Raw genomic sequence first — 24,998 nt, forward strand, 5'->3', positions numbered from 1 at the left:
AACAATTTAAACAGTATTTATTCTTCTAATCCATAAGCATGGTATATCTTTGCATTTGTTTGTGTTGTCTTCAGTTTCTTTCATCAGTCTGTTATAGTTTTACAACTCCTTAGTTAGATTTATCCCTTAGTATTCTATTCTTTTTGATGCAATTGTAAATGGGATTGTTTTTCTTAATTTCTGATAGTTTGTGTTAGTGTATAGAAACACAACAGATTTCTGTATATTAATTTTGTATTCTCCAAACTTTACTGAATTCATTAATGACTTCTAATAGTCTTTTTGCAGTGTCTTTAGGATTTTTCTATATATAGTATGTCATCTGCAAATAGTGACAGTTGATAGTTTTACTTCATCTTTTCCTTCTATCTTTATCCATAAGCTAAATTGGAGCAAGAGACCAAAGAATGGATTCACCTGGCACATTTTGAAGGGCCTGCTTTATCACATCACATGTAAGAATAGTGGAATTTTATAAAGCTCATGGCAAGAGTGGATCTGGATCAGGCAAGAGAATCTGTATGTAGTAAGAGAAATGTCTTCTGAGAAAAGCTTTTTCTAACCTGGAGCTCATGTTACCTCAATGAAAAATACATATAAAATTGTACTGTTAATCTGGTGCTGACTGTAAGAAATAAGATGTTTATCCTATTTGATAGCAATAAGTTAACACTCAGATAGTTTAGTAGCATGTACTGTATAGTCAATTTTCTTTCTTTAGTTGATTATCTAGAAAACGCAATTTAATTTGGCCCACATCATGGATATATATATCAAAAAAAACTCACGATAAATGACTTAGGCATGATCATTGCATTATCTCAGGTGAGCCACATAGTGGTGGACAGAATCTATATACTCACTGTATAGTTAGATTATGCTCTTAATTTATTTAACAAAGAATTTAAAATTGTGCTGTAGAGAACACAGCAAATGCAGAAATCATGAGAGAGCTTTCCTTGACCAGCTGCTCTTCCAAAAGAAACTAGTAGCTGCCACGGACAGTTGCCAGTGAGAAACTAGTAGCTGCCATGGACAGTTGCCAGTGAGAAAGCTACAAGTGAATTTCTTGCAGAACACAGACTATTTATACATGGAAATTCCATTACTATCTTGAAGAATTTACACAAATAATCTGTGCCTTTAGTAGGAACTATTTTGATGTCAGTCTCTCATAGTTAGCCAAATTCAACCTACCACCATTATTAACCCCACCAAGCCAGCTCAGTGCCTGGGCATACCTACCCAATATATCTGCCTTCCATCCCAGGCACTTCCAAAAATCCCTTTCCCCACACATGGTTCATCATAGCAGTAATTCTTTGAAAGCTCAGCTGTATTAAGAACCTACTACTTGTCAGAAATGACGTTAAATACTTTATATGCTGTTCTTTTAACTTTTGCAACATCCCATACATTGTCATCTCCACAGTGTGATTTAAAAAAAAAAAACTGAATTTAGGTGATTTAAGTCACCTTTCCAAGATTCACCCTGACTTTTCAACAGAATTATAATTTGAACCTAGGTCTGTCTTTTAAGTCTTACTTTCTTAACCTCTGTGCTGACTGTTAATGTAAGACAAAAAAGAAAACATGGTATTCCCAATATATCCAACATTAATTAATTCAATTCTTTATTCATTTACTTCTTCTGGGCTTAGAGACCATGTTACTTCAATGAAGAATAAAGATAAAATGAGCTACAAAAAATAAAATTAAAAATTTTAAATATATATAATGTCAATAAGTACATACTTTTCTTCTCTCCTAACCATTGAGACTATTTCCTCTAAGATTTAAAGCAATATGGTAGTTACGATAGGTTATTTATTCATCAGAGATGTCAAGTAGAGTCCTGTCTTCTGTGTGGGTGAGAGACACACTAGCTGGGTACCCAAGGCCTTTTTCTTTTTTCCTAATAGAAATAATTGGGGATAGCTCTGCAACGTGTTCTTTCTTTACACATGTTGGTGAGTTCGGAATAGAGATTTTATTGGACTTCCCAAATCAGGACTTCTTCTTAGTAAGTTAGGGTAATACAAATCCAGCCTTCTCTTTCGATTCTCATTTATATTTTACATGTTATTTTATAAAATGAGAACAACCACCTGCCCTTCTGAAATTTGAAACTAAGCAAGAAAACCATTATTTATTTAATAGTAAAGTTTTGTATTGGGAAACACAAAACCTGGATTTGTTCATGCCCCATTTTCTACAGACTAGTAGTTAACACAGAACAACTCGTGTGATGTTTAAAATAGATTATGAGTGGCATAGTAAAATATATTACTCTCCTAAAGAACAGAAGTTATAATTAGTAGCTGTTGGCAAGATGTCATTCCATAAAGAGTGCCTGAAATATCATTTTATTAATATCAAGTTGATGCTTTCTATTTTTATTCAATGCACATGAAATATTAGGAATATATCAACTTTATTATTTATAGTCACAATTTATCTAAATATAATATTTAAGATGATGCTTTGCTTGTTAATGTTACAAAAGCAGTCATGAATTGTGTTTTTTACCTGTAACCTAAGGTAAGCCTAGCTAAATGTGGTAACACACTAACTCTCTCAAATACACATTTTCCAGCCACTTGGTGAAACCTGAGGTTTGAAGTTTTATCCTACCTTGCTACTGACCTCCAGAGACACAGTCCAGATTATTGTTTTTAACATCCAGTTGTCACCAAGGATCTTATCACAGTAATGCAGAGTCACTTATATATTATCACAAGAATACTGCAGTACTCTTATAATCAAAGATGATTATAATGCCAATTACTGTTTCCTATATATGAGAGCGGGAGCAAAATAGTGGGATGTGGTTGATCACTGTAAAGAAAATGGGACTTCCTATAATAAAAGATGATGAAAAAGCATCAGTTGACATCCATTTGCTATTTAATGAGCTAAGCTTTGTTTGTTGGACATGTGATCACCCACCATCCTAGCCCTTAAATGCCCTCCTCTCTCTGTCCCCATTTAGTCCCCCAATACTAGTTACTATTCAAACACCAGTATGTCCACTATAGTTTTCTACAACTCTAAATCAGGGCATGTTGTTCAAATCTAGGCATCACAGCAGCTATAAAAGTAACTTCTGTTCACCCTGTTTGCACCTTCTTCACGTCTGTTTTGTTAGTGAAGGATGCTTTGAGTTTCTTGTTGTCAACCTTCTGGGCACAGGTCCAGGCTAACAATGTTGTAGAACAGCAACTGTCACTCTGATTTTAGATAATTTTTCTATTGAAAGTAATATATTAATAGTATATATAAAGTATATATATAAAGTAATATATTACTTTCAATAGAAAAATTATCTAAAATCAATAAATATCTAAAGTATCTAAAAATAAATAACTAAAATACCTATATCTATGTCTATATCTATATATATACATATAAAACACATGCATTTTATCTTTTGTTAGAAATGTGCATTTACTCTTTTTATCCCTATTTGATTAGAGCAAACAATTTTTGTATCTTTACCTAAAACTGATTAAAAGGTTTGGCCTTTTCAAATATACGCAATGCACTCATTTCAGCTTTAGCTTCTTTGGTTTGGATGCAGCATATGAATTTTTTGTGACAGTAAGCCCGTAGTTATTATGCATGGGGGACTCTGGTAGAAATGTAATATTTTGTACTAATTGCTAACAGAAAGATCTGTAATATCATCTGCATGATTTGCCCCTCACATGTGCCCAGCTATAACAATCTGAATTTAGTACTGCATTTGTTAATATTAGACACAGATTTATCCCGACACTTTCAGAGGCGAAGCCTCAAAAACATTTAGTCATGTAAAATATAATCATAGTCTTGAAATATTGGCTTTTGCTCCTGTGCATTTCAGGCAGAATCTCATTTTATAACCATATCTCTATTGCTGAAAAGGAGAATAATTTGGAGAGGTTCCTTGGGGGTCTTAATTATAAGACAGGTGTTAATTTACACTGAGCAGTTACTGCACCCTTATCAAAGAACAATTGTTTGTATAATGTGAATATCTCATGTCTCTATACACTCTCACATCCTCCTATCATAGTGAATTAAATGTGTTTTTAATTTGCATCCCATTTCCAGTGTTTGGTGCCAGACATTTCAGACTTTTTGAGGACAAATAAAAGTAGCTTGTGGTATAAGTAAAATATTTTGTGTCAGAATAAAACAGCAAACCATTATGTAAAGGGCACATTTCCCTATGTGTTTATCTTAGAACTGCATGAACTAGACTCATACAGAAGCTTTGAAAAAAAATCCCATGGCTGTCATATTCATAAGTCTTTCTGACCTATTTGGACAGATGTTAGTATATTACTTGGAGCATACTATAAAACTTACCTTTCACTGATGGAAATGTGCCTGTACTTTATTCCCCCAAAAGCGAATACGGAGACTGTAAGACATGGGATGGTAATAGACCTATGGACACAGAGACATAAAATGGAATTATGAGTCCTTGAAAGAGCGATTAAGTACATTTTCATTTCAACAACTGAAGATGAGGAACCAAAACAGATGGGCGGAGGGTAGAATAAATGAGAGAAAAATCAGTATTCATCATGCCTCTTGGCATTCTAGCTCACCAATTTACTCTGTAGTATATTACAGTAAACCAGATCCAGTTCTGCACTCCAGTCCCTGATTTATGCTTGTATGAAGAGAAAACTGAGAAAAATTCTCTCTGGAACCATCAGTAAGGAGCCTCTAGCCATACCATTATCGATGAGTTGACTCAGCTCCTCTTGGAAATGGGTAGGTTATAAATTATAAATAAATTAGAGAAAAGGCTAGCTAGCAAAGGGTTTCTGAAGAACATACTACCCTAAAAAGCTTAGCAAGATGTTATATTATCAAGTATCTTTCAAGATCTTGAAAGTGAAAAAAGAGCACATTGCTTGTTTACATCTGGAAACATCTGCCCAATATACATCTTCACTAAAAGTTGAATGGAACTTTTAAAAGAGTGATGAACTTGATTCAGTGGGAAAGGAACCTTTGTATTCATGATTTTTAATAAAATTAAGAATTATTATTAATACATATTTTTAACCTATGAATTGCAACTTGAAAGTCTCTAATCTGAATTCACCTGCTGAATCACACATGCAAAACTTGGGAAAGTGTGTCAGTTATCTATTGCTGCTACTCCAAAATTTAATAGTTGTTGATAATATACAGCAATTCTGTAGGCTGACAACTTGGACTGAGTCCCCTTGAATAGTCCTCTTGTTGTTATGCTGGGGATGGGGAGGTTCCTAGATGGCCTTATTCATGTGGTAGAACCTCAGCTAGAATGGTTAGACCTGCCTTTCCTTGCTCATGTTGCCTCTTTTCCTCAAGAAGGCTAGCCTGGGATTTTCTCACAAGGCAGCAGGATTCCAAAAGTGTGGAAGCAGAAACTGCAAAACTCTTTGAAGCTAAGGCTCAGTGTCCCTCTGAAGTATTCTGATGGTCAGACTTTATCATAAAGGCAACCCCAGATTCAAAGAGGGATTGCTGGGGGAATAGACTCCACCTGTTAATGGGAGGGGCTGCAAAGAAGTGGTAAACACTTTTAATCCACCCTAGAAATGAGTACCATCTTTGTCTGGTCAGTAACCCAATTGTGTTATTTCTTTTAAAAATGTTTTGTGTCTTTTTTCTTCCCCTCCAACCCTCCACTCCACAACTTTCCTGGATCAAAAATGAATTACCTCATGCAAGTATCATAACTGTCATCTCCTTGACATCAGTTTCTGCCTCTCCAATCACAAGACATTTTTCTCTCTTTAGCCATTGTTTTTCTACTATTCTCTTTCTCACATATCTGTGTGGTTCTCCATTTCATAACACATATCATTTTCTCACATTCAGACATTTCCTATTTGGCCAAAATCTCTCTATTTCTCTATCTTTTTCTCTTCCTCTTCTCCTCCTCTCAGTCTTCTCCTTATGGCTCCCTGATCTGCTCCAAAATATTTTTTGCTCTTCTTTCACAAAGATAGTAGTAAACAAACTTTTTTTTTAGAAATTTGCTTTTTGTTTACTTTTGGAGAGGGTGTAGGTAATAGGTTTACTTATTTATTTTTTGGAGGAGGTGCTGGGGATTGAACCCAGGATCTTGTGCATGCTAGGCATGTGCTCTACCACTTGAGCTATACCCTCCCCCTAGTAGTAAACAAACATTTGTTGGTTTTTTACTATGTACAAGACACTTTTGGAGGCACTGTGACCAGAGGTGATTAAGATCCCTTCTCTGGAGAGAGAGAAACAATACATAAATAAATAACATAATAAGATAGTGCACACGTGCATGAGTGTTAAGATAACAAACAGAGGAAATACAGTAGTGATTGGTGGGGGCAGTAATTTCAGAGTCATCAGGGTCTTCTCCAAGGAAGTAACACTTGAGCACTTGACCTGAATCTCCAGGAGCTACATGGGTGAAGATGGAGAAAGACGTGTTCGAGGCATAGGAGACAGCAAGTAAAATGACCTCTTCCAAATCCTAGCTCCCTTTATGACAGAGCATCCCTAACGTCTTTCTTCTAGCCCAGTGGTTCTAAACCCCGGCAATATGGTAGGTTCATCTGGAATCTTTTAAATATACTGATTCCTGGGCCTTACCACAGACCTATCAAATCAGATCCTGTGGAGGTTAGTAGGGGAAACACCTGGATACCTGTATTTTATAAATCCCCATGATTCAAATGTGCATCCAAGATTGAAAACTACTGACCTATAGCAGTGCTTTTCAAACATGAACATGCGTGACTCCCAGGTGACTCCTCCTAAAATGCAGATTCTGATTCACTGGATTTGGGGTAGGGCCCAAAATTATGTATTTCTTTTCTTTTTAAATTGAAACATAGTCAGTTACAATGTGTCCATTTCTGGTGGACAGCACGTTTGTCCCAGTCATGTATATATATACATATATTCATATTCATATTCTTTTTCATTAAAGGTTATTACAAGATACTGAATACACTTCCCTGTACTATACAGAAGAAATTTGTTTTTTATTTACTTTTATATATAGTAGTTAATATTTTCAAATATCAAACTCCCAAATTTATTCCTTCCTACACCATTTCCCCTGGTAACCATAAGATTGTTTACTATGTCTGTGAATCTGTTTCTGTTTTGTAGATGAGTTCATTAGTGTCTTTTTCCTTTTTTTAGGTTTCATATGTGAGTGATGTCATATGGTATTTTTCTTTCTCTTTCTGGCTTACTTCACTTAGTCCACTGGTCCATCTCTTTCTGGCTTCACTTAGAATGAAGACCTCAAGTTCCATCCATTAATAAATTAATGCTGTAAATGGCATTAATTTATTCTTTTTTATGGCTGAATAGTATTCCACTGTATAAATTTACCTCAGCTTCTTTATCCAGTCATCTGTTGATAGACATTTAGGATGCTTCTGTGTCTTGGCTATTGTATATAGTTCTGCTGTGAACATTGGGGTGCATGTATCTTTTCGAATTAGAGTTTCCTCTGGATATATGCCCAAGAGTGGGATTGCTGGATCATATGGTAAGTCTACTTTTAGTTTTTTGAGGAATCTCCATACTATTTTCCATAGTGATTGCACCAAACTACATTCCCACCAACAATGTAGGAAAGTTTCCTTTTCTCCACACCCTGTCCAGCACTCATCATTTGTGGACTTTTGAATGATGGCCATTCTGACAGGTGTGAAGTGATATCTCATTGTAGTTTTGATCTGAATTTCTCTGATAATTAACAATATTAGCATTTTTTCATGTGCCTATAGGCCATTTGTATGTCTTTTTTGGAGAATTGCTTGTTTAGGTCTTCTGCCCATTTTTGGATTAGGTTTTTTGTTATTAAGTTGTATGAGCTATTTATATATTCTGGAAATTAAGCCTTTGTCATTCACATCATCTGCAAATATTTTCTCTCATTCCATAGATTGTCTTTTTGTTTTACTTATGGTTTCCTTTTCTGTGCAAAAGCTTGTAAGTTTAATTAGGTCTCATTTGTTTATTTTTCCTTTTATTTCTATTGCCTGGGTAGACTGCCCTAGGAGAACATTGCTAAAATTTGTCAGAGAATGTTTTGCCTATGTTTTCTTCTAGAAGGTTTATTGTGTCCTCTCTTATATTTAAGTCTTTAAGCCATTTTGAGTTTCTTTGTGTATGGTGTGAGGGAGTGTTCTAACTTCATTGATATACATGCTGCTGTCCAGTTTTCCCAGCACCATTTTCTGAAGAGACTGTCTGTTCTCCATTGTATATTCTTGCCTTTTTTGTCAAAGATTATTGACCATAGATTGATGGGTTTATTTCTGTACTCTCTATTCTGTTCCTTCATCCATATGTCTGTTTTTGTGCCAATTACCAGGCTGTTTTGATTACTGTAGCCCTGTAGTATGTCTGAAGTCTGGGAGGGTTATTCCTCCAGCTTTTTTTTTTCCCCTTTCAGTTTTGCTTTGACAATTCTAGGTCAATTATATGATTCCATATAAATTTTAGGAAAAGCTTTTCTGGGTAATTTGATAGGGATCACATTACAAATGTAGATTGCCTTGGGCAGTATGGGCATTTTAACAATATTGATCTTTCTAGTCCAAGAGCTTGGGATATCTTTCCATTTCTTTAAGTCTTCTTTAATTTCCTTAATCAATGTTTTGTAGTTCTCCGTGTGTAAGTCTTTCACCAAGTTGATCAGATTATTCCTAAGTATTTTATTGTTTTGGATGCAATTTTAAATGTTTCTTTACTCTCTTTTTCTGATATTTTGTTAGTGTGAAGAAATGCAACTGATTTCTGTATATTAGTCTTGTATCCTGCTACCTTGCCAAATTCTTTTATCAGTTCTAATAGTTTTTGTGTGGTGCTTTTAGGGTTTTCTATATGTAGTATTATGTCATCTGCATATAGTTACAAGTTTACCTCATCTCTTCCAATTTGGATCCTTTTTATTTCTTTTTCTTGCCTGATTGCTGTGACTAGGACTTCCAATACTATGCTGAATAGAAGTGGTGGGAGTGGACATCCTTGTCTTGTTCCAGATTTTAGTGAGAAGGCTTTCAGCTCTTCACTGTTGAGTCTTATGTTGGCTGTGAGTTTGTCATAATAGCTTTTATTATGTTGAGATATGTTCCCTCTATACTCACTTTGATAAGAGGTTTTTTTTAATCATAAATGGGTTTTGAATTTTATCAGATACTTTTTCTGCATCTGTTGAGATGATCATGTGATTTTTGTCCTGTCTTTTGTTGATGTGGTATATCACATTGATTGATTTGAGTATTTTGAACCATCCTTGTGTCCCTGTGATGAATTCACCTTGATCATGGTTTATGATCGTCTTTATGTGTTGTTGGATTCTGTTTGCTTATATTTTGTTGAGGATTTTTGCATCTGTGTTTGTCAGTGATATTGGCCTGTAATTTTCTTTTTTGGTAGCATCTTTGCCTGGTTTTGTATCAGGGTGATGGTGGCTTCATAGAATGAATTTGGGAGTATTTACTCCTTTCAATGTTTTGCAACAGTTTGAGAAGTATCGGCATGAGTTCTTTGTATGTTTGGTAAAATTCTCCAGTGAAGTGATCTGGTCCTGAAATTTTGTTCATAGGGAGGTTTTTTTTATTGTTGATTCTGTTTCATTTTTAGTGATCAGTCTGTTCAAGTGGTCAATTTCTTCTTGATTCTGTCTCAGTGGACTGTATGTTTCCATAAACTTGTCTATTTCTTCTAGGTTGTCCAGTTTGTTTCCATATAGTTGTTCAAGACTATGCATTTCTAATAAGCCCCCTGGTGATGCCAGTGCTGCTGATCTAGTAGATCTTCAAAGTGTGGTACACAGACCAGTGTGTTAATATTCACCTGAGAGTGTTAGAAAAGCACATTCTCTGTCAAAGAATCAGAAACCAGCTGACTCAGTCACCTCTTAAATCCAAAACACTGAGGGTACAGCCCAGACTTCTTTGATTTAGGAAAGCCCTTCAGATGATTCTGAAACCCAGTAAAGTTTGAGAACCAGACTGTGTCTTGATGTTCAGACATAGCCAGTTTGGTACCTAATTGTGTTCTCTACAATTGTTTCATGTAGGCAGGTCTGTTGAAATTTCTCAAGCACTTGCTTTGAACTGAGAGTATGAAGCCACAGTGTTTTCTGTCTGTCTGTCTCTTTCTCTCTTCATTTAGTTTCCATGCAGAGCAAACTCTCATTCTGGTTAGAAAAGGAGGAGATCCAGTTTGAGTTTTAGACTTCAGCTCCTGCCTCCAAAGCCTCCAAAGCTGGTTCACTCAGCTTGCAAGACACCAGGAGCTTTAAGACTCCTGCAGGTGATGCTGGAAACTTATGCAAGGAACTGATTTATTAAAAACCCTACTGGGGCAGTTTAATCCCAGTAGAGGAACATTGTAACTCACCTCTAACTGCTGTCCTATCAAAAAATCACCTTCTGTACTGCTTTTCTTTGTTTACAAGCTTCAGTAAATAGTTTTCTCTCCATTAGTCAGCTCGAGGGAGTGCTGTTTAGAGAACTAATTGAATTTTTGCCAGTTTGGGCATGAGCCAACGCTACTCCAAATCTCAGTACTTTTCATGTTATGTATTTTGCTCTCTCCTAACATGCATGTAGTTTTGATACCTCTACCTCCTCTACCTGCAAAGTATAAGGTAGAAATTGTAACTGTATATGAATGCATATCTTAAATATGGTAGCACATGCTTCTTGGCATGGAGAAACTACATCTCATTACTCTGATGCAAAAGTAAAAAAAAATTGAACTAAAAATTCAAACTGAGTAAGTATATTTTTAAAAAGCCTCCAAAAGAATCAATACATTCTAATTTTAGAAACTGTATTATTTATGAGATCAATATGATAGTGAAGAAACCACTCTTTCTGTCTACCATCTCTCCTACCATCCATTCCCCTTCTGGCTCCCCCAAATTTGAATAATCTCTGTATTCATTGAAAAAAATATAGATGGAACACTAGCACTTTTGGCTACTTAAAGAATAAAGTTTTCCTGGCTTTTGTAATGATTTATCCATAAGAGTGGGTTAGGTTAATCATCAGAGTTGGAATTTGTGGGACTGCATCTGATCATGGGTGATAATATGCTGAATGGCTACAGAGGAGGAGTTGGCAAACACATGAGTAACTGACCAAGTAAATAAATACAGAAATCAATTTCACCATGAGGAAAAAAACACAAATTATAAAAAGAAGAGTTCCTTTGACTTTAAAAAAAATCTCTTCTCAATAAATGTCCAGCTAAAGAGTTGTACAGTTTTGAGTATGTAATCCATGAAGCATGTGGAGACCCAATTGTTGCAGACACTTCACAGTGCAACCTAATGGAACAGTGTGCACTTGTACACATTTTTAGATTCTGAAGCATATTTTATTCCCAATTACAAATTTCGTCTAGATTGGGGCATTTATAATGTTATATTCCATGTCTGACCTCTCCTTTCATACTTAGGCAATACACTTATTTCCCCTCAAAATCCGTTTGCTCATTCTCTGTTGTCCTTCAGTTTGTATCACCCTCCATATTTCAGGTCTGGGCGACAGGTATGTCTGCTCTTTTGTTGTTCTTTTCATGTTTTTTCAACTGTCATCCATTAGAAAGTGTTAATTATCGGAGATGAGAAACAATCTTTCATGGAATTATACTTGGGCCATAAAATATTTCATAGCTGAAATCTTTGAACATCTGCCTGGGATGCTTGGCAGAAGTAAATATTCTTTGTCGTTTCCCTTTCACAGTTTGTGGAGATGAATGCACCGGCCTTCTTCTTGGTGACTTGGCTCGCCTGGAACAGATGGCCATGAGCATCAACCTCACTGGCCCGCTGCCTGCTCCATATAAAATTCTGTACGGTCTTGAAAATATGACTCAGGAACTCAAGGTAGGTTGGAGCAGAAACAGCAGGAGCCAGCAGAAAGATGACAGAAGCTTCCCAAGGGGTAATTGTGTAGTTGGTAAATCCTCTTCCCATTTTCCCAAATCAAGGCAAGCAGCCATTAGGGAAATTCAGACTTTCTAAACCAGTGTTTTTCAAACTTGAGAACTATACTTTACAGATTGCTTTTAAGGGAAAAGAGGCTTACATACTCTCAGTATTTGGCCTAAATCAATTTTATTATGTTCCTTAAATATGTACAAACATAAAATCAGATATGAACTCCTTGTACTTAATAGCTCTATAAAATAAAAACAAATTAATCCTTACAGAAGCTTAAAAACCCAATAAAATTCAAATTAAAAACATTAATATAAGATAGCAGATGATTTTTGCTGAAAGCCGATTACTACTTACAACAAGAATAGGATACTGACTGCTACCACCAGGTTCTTTTGTCAGCATGTGACATGTAACTGAGTTCTCCCACCTTTCCACAATTTGAACTAGAGAGCCCTTTATGAGGGGTCCTCAAATGACATTTGACATCACTTGACAAGTGCACATGATTTATGTGCTCAATCTGCTTTATGATCAAATAGGCAAGCAAATGTAGATGCTGAGATCAGGCTGTGTTCCTCTCCCAGGTGCCCAGCCTGGGTTCCAGAAATTCTTACGGTAACATTTAAGTTTATTGTCAAAGTGAAAACACAAGGTTAAAATTTTGTATTAGAGAATGAGTAGCCTTTTGAATGTACTTCAACAAGAGCTTATCTGAGAAACACTATTCTAAGACATTGTGAAAGCTTTCAGTAGTTAGTGGGGTAAGGAGGAAATGTTAAGGAAATTGGGGTTGTTTCTCTTGATTTTTTAAAAAGATGAAAAGTGACTGCTTATACACTATTGGTCAATTATCAGATATTTATTGAGAAATTCTGGAATTCCCCTGTATTGCACTTGGTTTCCTGGGGGTTTCATGACCCCTGTAATGTAGTCACTGCTCTATAGCTTAGAGTCTATGTGGGTAAAAAAATAAGTAAACAATAATAAATAATTAGCAACAATGTATAATTACCATGTGCTTTGTGAAAATTTTATACACAATAACGTACAAATATTGGAGAAACAGGTAAGATTCAGAGTAACCAGGGAATGCATTGAAGGTGTAATTTGTGTTAGAACTTGAAGAATAGAAATAATTTTAATAGACAGAAAATTGTTTGTGAGGACTTGGGGTAGAAATCTAAGATTTACACTAGACACTGGCAGACACTCTTTTAGAGAGTTTATACTTTAATTGGGACCATAGCCTTTAAAGTCAGTATTATTATCCCTATTTACTGGAAGAAGAAATCAGTCATAATTATAGCAAGAATAACTAACATTTATTGATGAGTATCTCTGTGCTAGGCAATTGATTCAAGTCTGACATGAATTATCATTCATAAATTTTACAGCACCTCCAAGAACTAGGAAAGGAGTACTGTATTATCTACATTTCCCTCAGGTAGTCAGGTAGGGACACTGAGGCACAGAGAAGTTACATGTGAGACACAGAGTCACATGGCTACTAGATACAGAGCTGGGATTTGAAAGGAGGCAGTATAACTTCAGGGCCTGTGAGAATGAAACTACCTTTGCACAGCTCAGAGAGAGAAGGACCCAGGCCACCAGTGGTGAGGTCTCCTTGACCCCTAGCCCATCCAGTCATACTCTGGCCACTGAATCTAGGAGAGCCATGTGAGCACAGGCAAAGATGTGGATGAACGAGGCCTGTCCAGCAGACATTAGAAGTCAGGTCTGCTAGTGGAAGATAAGGCTGGAGACTTAAGTGGGGCTCGGTAACATGAAGGACAACCTTGAAAGCCAGGCAGAGGAACCTGAGTTTACTTCATGGGCCCAGCATTCAGGATTGTGAAGAGTTCTAATAAAGAAAATGCTGACCAGTTATTTTCCTTCTACATGGAAGGAATACAAAGAAAGAAAATTAAACTAGAGAAGCAAATACTTCAGTAGGATGTAAAAAATTTTAAAATAATCCCTAAGCTATGGATGAAGTACTGAAGAGCCCTCTGAAAGAAGTTCTAATCTGTGGGCATCAACTAAGCCAATAGGTCCAGTCACCAGTTTCCTTATGGCTAGGTTTTGAGCAAAATGACCTTGATTTGCCTTAAATTCCAGTCTTTATCTATTCTGTGTTTGTGTTCATCTTCCATAACTTATTGAACATCTGGATACTTAGGATCCCATTTTGATATTCTAAATCCATCAGTAAGTTATTCACCCTCTTTGTTCAGTTCCTTTAACTGCTTTAGTCCTCCCTGGGTTCTAGCCAGAGACCACCAGGAACACACATGTGACAGAAAAAAGTTGGGTTTATTAACTTGTTGCAACAAGGGACAAAGCACACCATGGAGTATTTGGGGGTGTCTCAATAACAGGACAGTAGGAATAACTTACAGTATTGGGGTTTGTGCTAGGGAACTGGGGGGAAGTTTCAAGGAAGCAGGGGTTTGTTTTGGATTGGGTGCTGTTCAGAAGTGGGACTAATTCTATAATTGAGTATTCTAATGAATCTTACCTAGGAGGGAAGAAAAAAGGAGACTAAACCTATGATTTGGAAGGAGGCAGTGGTCATTCATATTAGCGAGAAAGTGGGATTTGGGGGTACTTCTGTGGTCTGCACAGAGACTAGGATTTTGTCTGTGTTTAGGCAAGATTATGGAGTGGTCTCATTTTTTGTTTCATTCATCACTGTCACAGTGATGCTGTCTGTCTAATATTAGTGTTCTGTGAGACTGATTATGTTCAATAGAAGAAGAAGATGGCCTCGCTGTGAGTGCCAGGCCCGCTCCTACAACACGGATGCCACGCCAGTTAGTTAGAGCCCAGCCAGGACCCTCTGTCAGGGCTCCTGTCCTCTGAAAAAGAGATATGAAACCTGTAAACCGTATCTCTGTTGACTGAAGTGGGAGCCGTAAAGAATCAGAGTTCATCTTGACTCTATCCCTTCCTGGCTGTGTGATCTTATGTAAGTTTTTAAGTCCTTCAAGCCACAGTCTCCTATATACAATAGCATTTACCTCATTGAACTGTTGTAAGGACTGAATGAAAACAAAACAAAAAGCAAAAAGGCCTGGCACATTGCAATGTCTCAGTAGATTACAGCAGTTCATATTATTTGCCAGATTATTCTACACAGTGCTTTGTGTTTTAAGTGCCAAGGTGAAATAGTTTCTTACTCTTTTCTTTGAACATGAGAAGGCTAAGGTCTTTGTATGTAAAGGAAAAATGTGTTCTGTTAAATGTTCAACCCTATGATCACTGCAAGACCACTTACTAAAAGGCACATGGAATGAAATCTTTTTCAGCATTTGCTCTCACCTCAGCGGGCCCCAGAGAGGCTCATTCAGTTGGCAGAAGGCAATCTGAACACGCTGGTGACAGAAATGAATGAACTTCTGACCAGGGTAAGTTGGCAAAATCATGCCTCTTCTGAAAGCAGATAGATTGTACACAATTAAGGAAAATTACCGCAAATTTCTAAAATGCAAATCTTGTTCTTCCTAAATCCCCATTGGCTGCATGAAATAGATGTATTTTTGGCTTGATACTTCTGCCTCAAATAAAATCAGAGAACCCAATAGTGTGAGAAAAGATTGGGATACAGACTTGGAGAGTGTCAAGGACCATGGCTAAAAATATCAGAGTGACAGTATATTTTAAGTACTCTATCCAGTAGCCTCCATGGTAGAGTTTTTATTGACTCCAGATTCCAAAAGCACTGTCTTTGGCTATGTAAGAAAAAAAAAATGAAAATACTTGTATTGTAGTCTCTTTGATCTCATCGTGGGATTTTTGCATTTGTATAGAAATATTGTCTAAATCAGTATTTGCCCACAAAAGAAGAAATCTTCTTTATCATGAAAATCCAAAGCATTTGAGACACTTTCTAGAGTCAGAATGTAAAGTCTGTATTGCATTTCTCAGACTTTTGAAGGCATTGGGAGATTTGGGTTTTTTTTTTTAATATATATATATATTTTTATTGAAGTGTAGTCAGTTCACAATGTTGTGTTAATTTCTGGTGTACAGAATGATGCTTCAGTCATATATGAACATACATATATTTGTTTTTATATTCTTTTTCACCATAAGTTACTGCAAGATATTGAATATAGTTCACTGTGGGAGTTTTAAATGTTCACAACTGCAGGAGGGTTAAGGTTCTTTCTGCTGGTAGAGACTGAAGAAAACAGCATAAAGGCCGCCATCTTGTGGCCAGAAAAATGCATGAACTGGAAAACTGGCCTGTAATTTAGGAATCCAATTTGATTATTAAAGAGTTTTAAATGACAATAAATATCAGCACTAGAAGGTTCTTACAGATTATCTAGCCCATTTTTTAAAAGAAGAAGTCCCTCAGGCCATGATAGTGAAATGAATTAACAATGGCCATATAATTCACCAAATTCAAGGACCAGAGTAGGACCCAATTTCCAGGTTCCCACTGGCCCAGTACTATTTCCACCTAACCTCCTGCTGGCTTAGGAAAATTTCCACAGGCAAATGAAATGGGAGTCTGAGCACATAAATGCTGAATAATGGCCCTGCTGTTACAAATAGCATACTAAACACTTTTCCTGAATCTTCTACCAGCAATGTGGATTGTACCAATGCAGAAGAGAGTTTCTTGCCAAATGTCATTAGACATTAATGAGATTAATTACTATATTTATAAAATATAAATTTAATAATTAAAAATTTTATATTTGTTATGTGAGTACAACTAAGTAAGAACTTTTGAACGGATCATGGCAAACTTTACTTTAACTCAATTCGACAAGCACATATGAATGTTCACCAGATACAAAGCCCAAGCAAGTGGTGGCAGATGAAAGATATAAATGAGGCTCAGTCTGTCTTCAGGAAGCTTGCAGTTTAGAGTGTGTGTGTGTGTGTGTGTGTGTGTGTGTGTGTATACATAAACATTTAGGTGTGAGGAGGGTAATATGGGATAAGTGCAAGTAAATTGACAGTACAACATGAAATAAAGAAATGTACCTGAGAAATACAGACAAATGGAATAATTTAATCTTGCTAAGGGTAATTAGGGAATTCCATGGAACAGTGACATTTCATTTATTCATTCATTTAATTAATACTTACTGGGCATTGAACATGTTCTAGGTGCTACGACAGAATGACAGACACTGGAAAAAGAGGTATAAGCAAAACTGACACTACTATTGCCCTCAATGAGGCGAATGCATTTGAATGATCTGAGCCTAGAGACACAAGAAATATTTCACTAAGAGAGTCAGATCTTCATTATTTTTTAGTCTGCATCCTTTCATCTTTCCAGCAGACTCTCCCACACTAAATATGTTTAAATGGATTTTGTATTTTTGGGAACTTAAAGCAAAATTGATTAGAAAATACTGAGATTTCTCATATGCACCCTGCACAGCACAGCCTCCCCCATTATCAACATCTCCCATCAGTGTGATACATTTGTTACAATAGGTGAACCTACATCAAAAAATCATTATCACTCAAAGTCCTTAGTTTACTTTAGGGTTCACTCTTGGTGTTGTACATTCTATGGGTTTTGACAAATGTTTCACATGTCTTCAGCATTGTAGTATCATTTAGAGTAGTTTCGCTGCCCTAAAAATCCACCATGCAATGCCTATTCATCCCTCCCTCTTCCTTAACCTCTGGCAACCACTGATCTTTTAACTGTCTCTATAGTTCTGCCTTTTTCAGATATCATATAGTTGGAATCATGCAATATTGAGCCTTTCATATTGGCTTCTTTCACTTAGTAATATACATTTAAGTCTCCTCCATGTCTTTTGATGACTTGATAGCTCATTTCTTTTTAGTGCTGAGTAATATTCTATTTTCTGTATGTACCATAGTTTATGTATCTATTCACCTACCGAAGGACACCTTGGTTGCTTCTAAGCTTTGGCAATATGAAGAAAGTTGCTATAAACATCCAGGTACATAAGTTTTCAGTTTATTTGTGTAAAAACCAAAGAGGACAATTGCTGGATCATATGCTAAGAGTAAGTTTAGTTTGGTAAGAAATCACCAAACTGTCTTCCCCAGTGGCTGTACCATTTTGCATTCCCAGCAGCAATGAATAGGAGTTCCTATTGCTGCACATGCTCGCCAGCATTTACTGTTGTCAGTGTTTTGAATTTTGGCCTTTCTAATAGGTATGTTGTAGTATATCATTCTTGTTTTGATTTACAATTCCCTAATAACATACGATGTTGAGTGTTTTTATACGTTTATTTGCCATTTGTATATCTTCTTTGGTGATATGTCTGTTCAGGTCTGCTAGGAGCTGAATGTTTGTGTCCCCTCCAAAATTCCTATTTTGAAATCCTAATCCCCAATGTGATGATATTAAGAGATGAGACTTTTGGGAGGTTATTAGGTCATGAAGGCAGATCTCCCATGAATGGAATTAGTGCCCTTATAAAAGGGACCCCAGAGAGATCCTTTACCTCTTCCTTGCCATGTAAACACATGGTGGAAAGACAGTCTATGAACCAGAAAGTAGGCCTTCACCAGATACCATATCTCCCAGGGAAGTGATCTTGCACTTACCGATCTCCAGAACTGTGAGAAATAAATTTCTGTTGTTTTTAAGACACCTAGTGTGTGCTGTTTTGTTATAGCAGCCAGAATGGACTAAGACAAGTCTTTTTTCATTTTTCAATTTTTTTTTAATTATTAAGTGTTCTTTGTGTATTTTGAATAACAATCTTTTATTAGATATGTCTTGCAAATGTTTTCCCACAGTCTGTGACTATCTTCTCATTCTCTTGACAGTATCTTTCACAATACAGAAGTTTTTAATTTTAATGAAGCCCAGCTTATCAGTTATTTCTTTCATCAATTACTTTGGTGTTGTATCTAATGAGTTGGCACCATACCCCAAATCATCAAACTGCCTCCAAAGCCTCCAAAGCTATTCACTCAGCTTGCAAGACACCAGGAGCTTGTAAGACTCCTGCAGATGATGCTGGGAACTTATAGGTGTCATCTGCAAGGAACTGATTTATTGAAAAGCCTACTGGGGCAGTTTAATCCCAGTAGAGGAACATTGTAACTCCTCCTTCAAATTCTCCGTTTTGTTCAGTATGACATGTGATGCTCTCTCCTCATGGTGTGATTCCTGCTTAATTCCTTAACCTCATCTGCCCCCAACTCATGCCCTGACTATCTGGACCCTGATGCACTGAACATATAAGCCAGAATCTAGAAATCCTCCTTGATACCACTTTCTTCCTCATCATCCTCCCACTTATTTAAAGCATTGCCAAAAACAATTGGTTCCACCTCTGTGTATTACTGTCATCTTTACTACCCTACTCTCATTTAGACTCCTAGTTTGGGATTGCCACATTAGCTTTCTAGCTAGCCCTCTGCTTTCACTCTTATTTTCCTTTCTATTGTTCTCCAAGGTATAGCCTTGTTACCAAACCAAACTTGCATTCACTTGCTGGCACACAGTAAAGCCAATCTACTAACACTAGGTTGTGGTGAAGGAAAGTGCAGCGTTTATTGTAGGGCACCAAGCAAGGAGTCCAGGGCAGTGAGTGCTTAAAAGACCCAAACTCCCTAAAGGCTTTCATGGAAAGGTTTTTAAAGACAAGATTAAGGAGGGGGATTGTGTGGTGTGTGATCAGCTCATGGACATTCTTCTGATTGGTTGGTGGGGAGGTAATTGGGAATCAACATCATCAACCTTCTGGTTCCAACCAGTCTAGGGTCTTCATGCTTGAAGGCAGCAAACAGTTCTTCCACCTGGTGGGGGTTTCAATATCTGCAAAACAGCTCAAAGGATATAGCTCAGAATATTATCTATAGCCCTTGAGAAGGAACTAAAGGTCCTTGACTTTGTTTAATGGCTAAACTATTACTATTATTATTACTTGCTTGACTGTTTCCTTTTTTTTCCTGCATTTTCTCACTTCTTTGATTAAATGTACTTTTTGGAACTCGGGGAAGCCTAGGAGAAAGTTTTTCTACAGACAAGAGGCAGGTGGAGGACATCTGAGTCAGGGGATCAGTCCTGGGAAGGCCCTATAGGGTCCTGCTCGGTTCCAGCCAGAATGCACTTTTGCTGTTGCAGATTTGAACGTGACACACTAGTACTTAAACTCTTCCCCCTGGCTTCTCATTGTTCTTCAGATAAAGTCCAAACCCTTCCAGCTGGCCACATCTCTCACCACTTTGACCCTGGCCATCTGCATTCCAGCCATAGTATCCTTCAGTTACCTCGTCCCACCACAGAGAGCTTTTCCACACATTTTCCTTTACCTTTGTAGTAAATCACTTCCTCCTATCTTGTTAACATCTCTTAATTCCAGTTTACCTTCTAAGCCTCAGCTCATAAAAGTCTACCTTAAGTCTTCTGTGACATTCCAGGTGTGATGTGATTCCTCTTACAACTGTCATATACCACTGTGCTTTTACTTCACTTTGTGACTATAAATTTATCTTCATGATCATTAAACAAATACCCCTTGCCCCCACCAGACTATAAGCTCCAGAAGGTGAGGACATGTGTTTTCCCCTTACCATAGTGTCACCAATGTCATGCACATAGTTGGTGTTGAGTCAATATTGGTTTAATTAATTAACTGTGCATAATTTAAATAATAGCATAAAAGCAGATGAAAGGTAGAAAAACCCACAATAAGTATTGATTTTGAATTTCTCTAAAATGTACTAAAATCAGGCATTTATTTATAATTATATTGAGTTGAATATTTTGCTTTCTTTGGTAAACATCTGTTAAATGTTTATATTCTGTAAGGGATGAATGCTATATAATAGACTGAACTATATAAAATATCAATATTTAGCTTTATTTTCCTTGTCTTTTACTGCATATTGAAAATCAAATTTAAATGAAGAAGAGGCGTTTTCAAAATGACAAAACTAGTTTTTAAATGATTTAAATGCCTACTATATGTGTGTGTGTGTGTGTGTGTGTGTGTGTGTGTTTACAATGCCTTGTTTATAAGTTTTAAAAGGTTTAAGTTGCCAACAATATTTTTTATTTATGCTGTTACATTTTTAAAAAGGGAGAAATAATGTATAACAAATATACTTGTTTATTTGAAACTTTCAAAACTGACACTTGAAATACTTAGGGAGAAACTTCACATGGAACTGACTTTACCATTCCATGGGGTCAGGTGTCTGCCCCTATTCCTTTCCTCAAGTGTGATCTGTCCTAGTGGCCCACCTGAGGAGTACTTCTCTGATACTTAGATATGCAGAACCGGTAATGTTTGAAGATGACCCTTGAGAATATCATATAAATTATTACATCTGAAATTTAATTTTAACAGGAAACCATTTAAGTTTGCAAATGCAAAGGTCGTTGCCATCTGAGCAATGTTGTCTATTCAGTAGTTAGATTTGCTCCATTAGATTCTAGTTTTAACATAAAGAAGGCAGAAAATGAAAGACACTAGTAATATCCAGCCAAGAAAATTATGTGCAGATTTCAAGAGGCACAGTGAGAACTGCCTGAGCTAAAACAAGAAAGCAACAGCTACATTGTTCAGAAGTAAATGAATGAGTGCCTAATGGTAATACATGCTTCCTGGATATAAACACTCTGAAAAAAAAAAAAAAGGAAAAATTTAAAAATAAAAGGAAAAATACCTACTTGAGTGATCTTGAATGTAAAAAAAAAAAGGTATAATCAAAAGTAGGAGAGATACATGCAAACTTTTATCTATATGAGGTATTGTCTACAAAGGAACACTGGAAAGACTGTAGAACAGAGGTAAGAGAATGTGAGAAAATCTAAGACGGAGAATGAAAGCAAGATGTACCATATATTAGGATAAATGAGAAGACATTTGTCAAATACTCAAAGGACAAGATAATAGTGAGTAAGAAGGAAGCTAGGACATGGGGATGGTAATTTAATAAAATGCAGGAAGACCCAAACTGAATCAGACAGATAGCTCCTATCATGTAGTATTTAGCATTCATCTGTATCATTATCAATAGCCTGTCCTGGGTGAAACTGATTCTTGTGAATTTAGCTTTTTACAGTCTGTCATCCCTCCCCACAGGTGACAGTGTATTTGTCATTGGCTTCCTTTATGGAGTCTCTCGTGGATGATTTTGACAAGGTGACTCCTCAACTTAATTACTGTGTAATGAGACATGATTTTTTAATGTATCTATATCGTGTTCTGACATGGATCTTTAAATAAGTAAATTTACTAAAACCTAAAGCTTATGCACTTAAAAGACTACAAAAGCTGGAGCAGTGTCCCTCCTTCCACCCAGAATGCTTAGCTTTTTCATATATCTTCCTAGTCCTCCTGGATGTTAGTGAAACATAAGCTAGTGTTTGATACAGAAAATATATAACGCTGTGAGACAGAAGATGAGTGTTTTGTCCCCAATTCCCTGTGTGTGTGAGTTCAGGTAAGTCATTTAACCTCTTCATGCTTTCATTCTCACCAGTGTAAAAACAGAGATCATGCCCTCTGTATATCTCTAAAGGCAGGAAGAGTAAACAAAACACAAGAGAGTGTTGTGGGCCCTTCTGAACACACATATCAATCTGGGGTACAACTGAGCCTGACTGTGTAACCCACCTTTTGGAGTGCTACTACCATAAGTCAATGCCTTGTGATGCCAGGAACCTCACATCCCCTCCTCTCCTGGAGTGCAGCCAAGAGATAAAGCTCTTGTCTGTGCAGAGGGAAGGCTATCTTCTTCCTTAGACAACACAGTGCTGGCCATAAAGATTTCTGCCCATCCCTGATCCCTTCCTCCATCCACCCTCCGCAGTGTGGTATTGGGTGTGCAATTGCAGGCTCATTTTGAATTGCCAGGAGACCAGTGACTGGAATGCACATGATTCGGGCTGGAAGCTCTCCGACCTGGCTCTCCTCCCAAGCACTGCTTAGCTATAGCTCTTGAGTAGCAGCGTCCTATGAGGCTCTGAAAAATGCCCAGAAAAATGCCCAGCCATCCACATTTGCTGGCAAGCAAAACACCAGGCATATGGCCAGTTTGAATGGTATTGGGAAGGCATATGGAGAGAGATGGTTTTTCCCTCCCAACAGGCTCTAGAACTTCAAAGGGATAGTTTGTTTGATTATCATTCTATCAGCCAATCACCCCACATCTTTGACCCCCCCACCCTACAGTTTGCCAGGCACTATTCCTGGCACTCAGAAGACTAAAAAGAGATAAGACGTAGCTCTAGCCCTCAGGGATTGAGAGTAGATGGTGAAGCTCCTAACAAAATAATTACCCACAGCAGTCATAAATAATAGTAACAATAGTTGTTTTTTGAAATCTAAGGAAGAAGAGTATGTGTCAAAATACTATGGGATGGCTTCACAGAGAAGGTGAGGTTTGGACTGAATCGCCTTGAGGGCTGGATTTATTTTGGATAATTGGAAAGGAGTTAGGGAGCAATAGTATGAACAAAGCTTTTTCTGGGAGTGTTCCTAGGAAGGCAGGCAATAAGGAGGCAGTGTGAATGGTAATAAGGTTGGCAAGATTAGTCAGAAAATTGTTGTTTAGTTGTATATTTAACAACAGTCTTTCAATATTTGCTGTAATTGAGGCATCGTACTGGAAGCTGGTTATAAAGTGATGAGCAAAACAGACCATGTTCCTGTCCTCTTAGAGCTTAACTTTTTGTCAGGGAAGTAGCCAATAAGTAGGTATGCCAACACATAAGTAATAATTCTAAAATGCTACTATCATGGTGCTATGGAAAAAATGCTTTACTGTAGGAAGTTCTGAAACCTAGCTAGGTGCCCTGGGGGTGGCCACACCAAGAAGAGATACTTACTGAACTGAAAGCTGATGGATGTGACTAGGATCTAGTCCCTAAAAGTGTTGAGCATAAGCTCATTCCATGCAAAGACAAAAGAATACATGAAGGCCCTAAGAAGGGAGGAGTTTGGCATATTTCATATATTAAAAGGAAGCCAGGGAGGTTAACTGCATAGTCTTGATGATAACATTTTTGAGTTATTTCTTATCATGTAGAATTCTTGACGTCTTAATGTTGGAGGACTCATGTAATTGGTACTGAGTGTGTTAATGAGGACTTTTACACACTATTATATAAATTAATTAGGTAAGTGGAACTCAAGGCAATGAATAGTATCTTGATCATCCAGAATGTAAAAAGGAGAATGTATCAGTATACAGTTATTTTAAAAAAATTAGATGTTCTGAGCATACACGAGTTGGTAAAGTTGAGGGTATGAACATTTATGTAAGTTATTACCTTTTGATAATATAAATAAGATAATGATAAAGCCAGAAATAAATTTTAGTTCAAATTATAATATACATTTTCTGTGTAGTAAGAGAAACTAGTGCTGGTGATATATTAATTCTTAAAATGTTGAAATGTGACCATAATGTAGATCGAGTCCCTTATTATTATAGTGTTCTGTGATATGTGGAAATAGCAGTGATACTACCAAATCCAGTAAAGTCCAGACTAGACAACATCTAAAGCAGTCTAGACAGCCGACGTCTCAAGCAGTTGACCTTAGTAATTCAAAAGCAATATTTTAAAAAGTATGTGAGTATACATTTGTGTGGTGTGTGTGTATAAAGAGCTTCCTGACCCAACTGAGCCTCAAATCTAAAAGTGAAAATAGTTCCACTACTAATGTTTTAGAAGAGTTAATCAAGAGCCTTCTAGTATATTGACTAACACCTTCCACATCATTGTCTATGTATAATGAAACTATAAAGAGGAATTTTTAAAACTTCCATTGGATTCTTCTCCTTTCATCCTTTTATTTGTGATGATAATTGCAGGTTGAAAAATTAGATGATAATAGTTGGACTTTATATTCTACCTTGTATGTAAAACCTTGAAAACTTTTATAAATTAAACCTCTTACTGCCCCCCTGGGAAATCATAAAATGCAGTATAATTCCTGCAGCACCTCCTACCGTGTTCCATGCTGGCCAGACATTTCATTCTATTTTGAGTTCTATTTAAAATCCATTTATGTATTTAAAAATTTAGGTTCCCTGGGCATGTCTAAAGCACAAGCACTCTGAT

General features: G+C 36.8%; 1 protein-coding gene across 2 annotated transcripts in view; it reads left to right on the forward strand.

The window, feature by feature from the left end:
• The window catches only part of LAMA2 (laminin subunit alpha 2), a 516,055-nt gene that overhangs the window by 374,390 nt on the left and 116,667 nt on the right, over positions 1-24,998 (forward strand). For both annotated transcript variants that reach the window (XM_032484891.1, XM_032484892.1), the window contains exons 33-34: positions 11,754-11,896; positions 15,262-15,360. In XM_032484891.1, the coding sequence (XP_032340782.1) occupies positions 11,754-11,896; positions 15,262-15,360 (242 nt within the window). The remainder of the gene's footprint in view (positions 1-11,753; positions 11,897-15,261; positions 15,361-24,998) is intronic.

The sequence above is a fragment of the Camelus ferus genome, chromosome 8 (assembly GCF_009834535.1).
Source record: "Camelus ferus isolate YT-003-E chromosome 8, BCGSAC_Cfer_1.0, whole genome shotgun sequence".
NCBI lineage: Eukaryota > Metazoa > Chordata > Mammalia > Artiodactyla > Camelidae > Camelus > Camelus ferus.